A 1961-nucleotide genomic window follows, 5' to 3' on the forward strand; every position below is an offset into this window, starting at 1 on the left:
TTAATGAACACTATTATTTCAGATATGGAAATTACAGATACGTGTAGTACAGCCCCGTAACTACACATTACTTTGACCATTTTTTCATACCATACCTATTGTACTTTATGCTGTTGAGAATGAATACAAACCATTTTGGAGATATTTTCTGATGGCTGCTGATTAAAGGAAGATGGGAAAATACATGGACACAGAAAAAGAAATCAAGAAACCTGGGCCAGGCTTCTTTGCTGTGCTGTTTTGTTCATGACATAACCAGAGACTTTGATTTCAGTGGCTCAGTTTTCTCATCTGAGGAAAATGAGGATAACATCCAAATGTCTCTCAGGGGAAGGGTGAAATTTGATTTCACCATGTGTATAAAAGACATGGAGAGTGCTAAGTGACAAGGTGTTATTACCAAATGTTATAAACATAAACCTGTGAAATATGGCATCGAATGTGTAGGGTTTTTTTTCCCTTTTAGCTGCCCTTTTGTTTTAATACTACTAATAATAATTGACATTCTATTAACACTGAGAGGAAACAACAGACAAAGGATTCTCTGCACACACATATAACCAACATAACAAAAAAAGAACAAAGGACAGGGCAAGTCTGTGGTCTGAATATTCAAGCTAAAATGGAGCCCTGCTTGGAATATTTAAAAGATGCCTTTTTCATTCTCTTGAAATACTACCTGATCTTACTGCTACTTTTTCTGCATTCATCACATTTATGGGATAATTTTTTGGCCCACTGGCAGGCAAACTTTCTGTTCATGATTGCAAAGGGAGTTTCCTGCACAAGGCCCAAAGAGCCTGCCCTTTAATATGGCCATGGATGCTGCTTTACCTTCACTCTTGTCAGAGCATAAACTCAGAGGCAAAATGAGATTATTCCCAAATTTATTGATAACCAATTAGAGCAGCATGTCTCCTTGAGAGTTCTCTAATGGAAGACAATTCATCGTGGTTAACAACACGTTAGTTTAGCTTGGAAGGGACCTTAAAGACCATCCAGTTCCAAGTATCTTGCAGTGTTGGGATGACATGTGCAGTTGTGGAGACACAAGTTACCCCTGGCCTATGAGATATCTGGGGAGCTGTCCTATGTCCACCCAGCTTGGAGCCGGCCAGCAGTGCCAGGCCCTCAGCACTGGCCATTGGAGACCACCATGGCTCCTGTGGGGAGGCCAATTCTAATGGCGCCTTTGGCAGATGTTCATAGAATAGTCAAAATATTCAAGCCCTAAACCAAAGACATATTTAAGAGGTTTCTGGATCTGGCACTGGGTGATGTGGTTTAGTGACTGCAGTGCCAGCGCTGAGTGGAGGGCTGGACTGGATCTTGAAGGTCTCTTCCAACCTTGACAATTCCATGATCCCAAACCACATCACTCAGCGCCAGATCCAGACACCTCTTAAACACCTGCAGGGACGGTGACTCCACCGCCTCCCTCTGCAGCCTATTCCAAGACCTGACCACTGAAATTATTTTTCTAATACCAAATCTGAATCTCTGCTGTGGCAGTCTGAGGCAGTTTCCTGCTGTCGTCTCCCTGCAGACACGGCAGACGAGACCGGCCCCACCTCACTACACGCTCCTGTCAGGGAGAGATGAGGTCCCCCCGAGCCCCCCGGTTCCCTCAGCCGCTGCTCCTCAGACTCGCTCCGCAGTCCTTGCAGGAGGCTCGGTGTCCCCGGCCGGACCCGCTGCAGCACCCCAGTCCCTGTGGCAGTGCAGCCCGAGGGCAGCGTCCGGCGCGGCCGCCCCGGATGGACGCGGGAGCGCTCCCGGTGCCGGCAGGGCGGGAGCGGGCGGAGCCTGCGCACTGCGCCCCGCGCTCCGCGGCCCGCCCGGCACTCCCGCGGCCCGGCGCTGAAGATGGCGGAGGGCGGTGCGGCGCCCCCGTCCTGCGCTTCCTCCTCCTCCTCCTCCTTGAAGGGGCTGCGGGAGCAGATGGGTGAGAGCGGGCAGGG

The 1961-nt window shown here is 49.5% G+C and overlaps 1 protein-coding gene across 3 annotated transcripts in view; it reads left to right on the forward strand.

The window, feature by feature from the left end:
• Window positions 1-1829: 1829 nt before the first annotated feature.
• The window catches only part of MAP7D3 (MAP7 domain containing 3), a 43371-nt gene continuing 43239 nt past the window's right edge, over window positions 1830-1961 (forward strand). For 2 of the 3 annotated variants that reach the window (XM_015626462.3, XM_015626463.3), the window contains exon 1: window positions 1831-1945. In XM_015626462.3, the coding sequence (XP_015481948.1) occupies window positions 1867-1945 (79 nt within the window). In that variant the 5' untranslated portion in view covers window positions 1831-1866. Of the gene's footprint in view, window positions 1946-1961 lie in introns of all 3 variants that reach the window. The other variant, XM_015626464.3, reaches the window with a different exon arrangement.

The sequence above is a fragment of the Parus major genome, chromosome 4A (genome assembly GCF_001522545.3).
Source record: "Parus major isolate Abel chromosome 4A, Parus_major1.1, whole genome shotgun sequence".
Taxonomy (NCBI): domain Eukaryota; kingdom Metazoa; phylum Chordata; class Aves; order Passeriformes; family Paridae; genus Parus; species Parus major.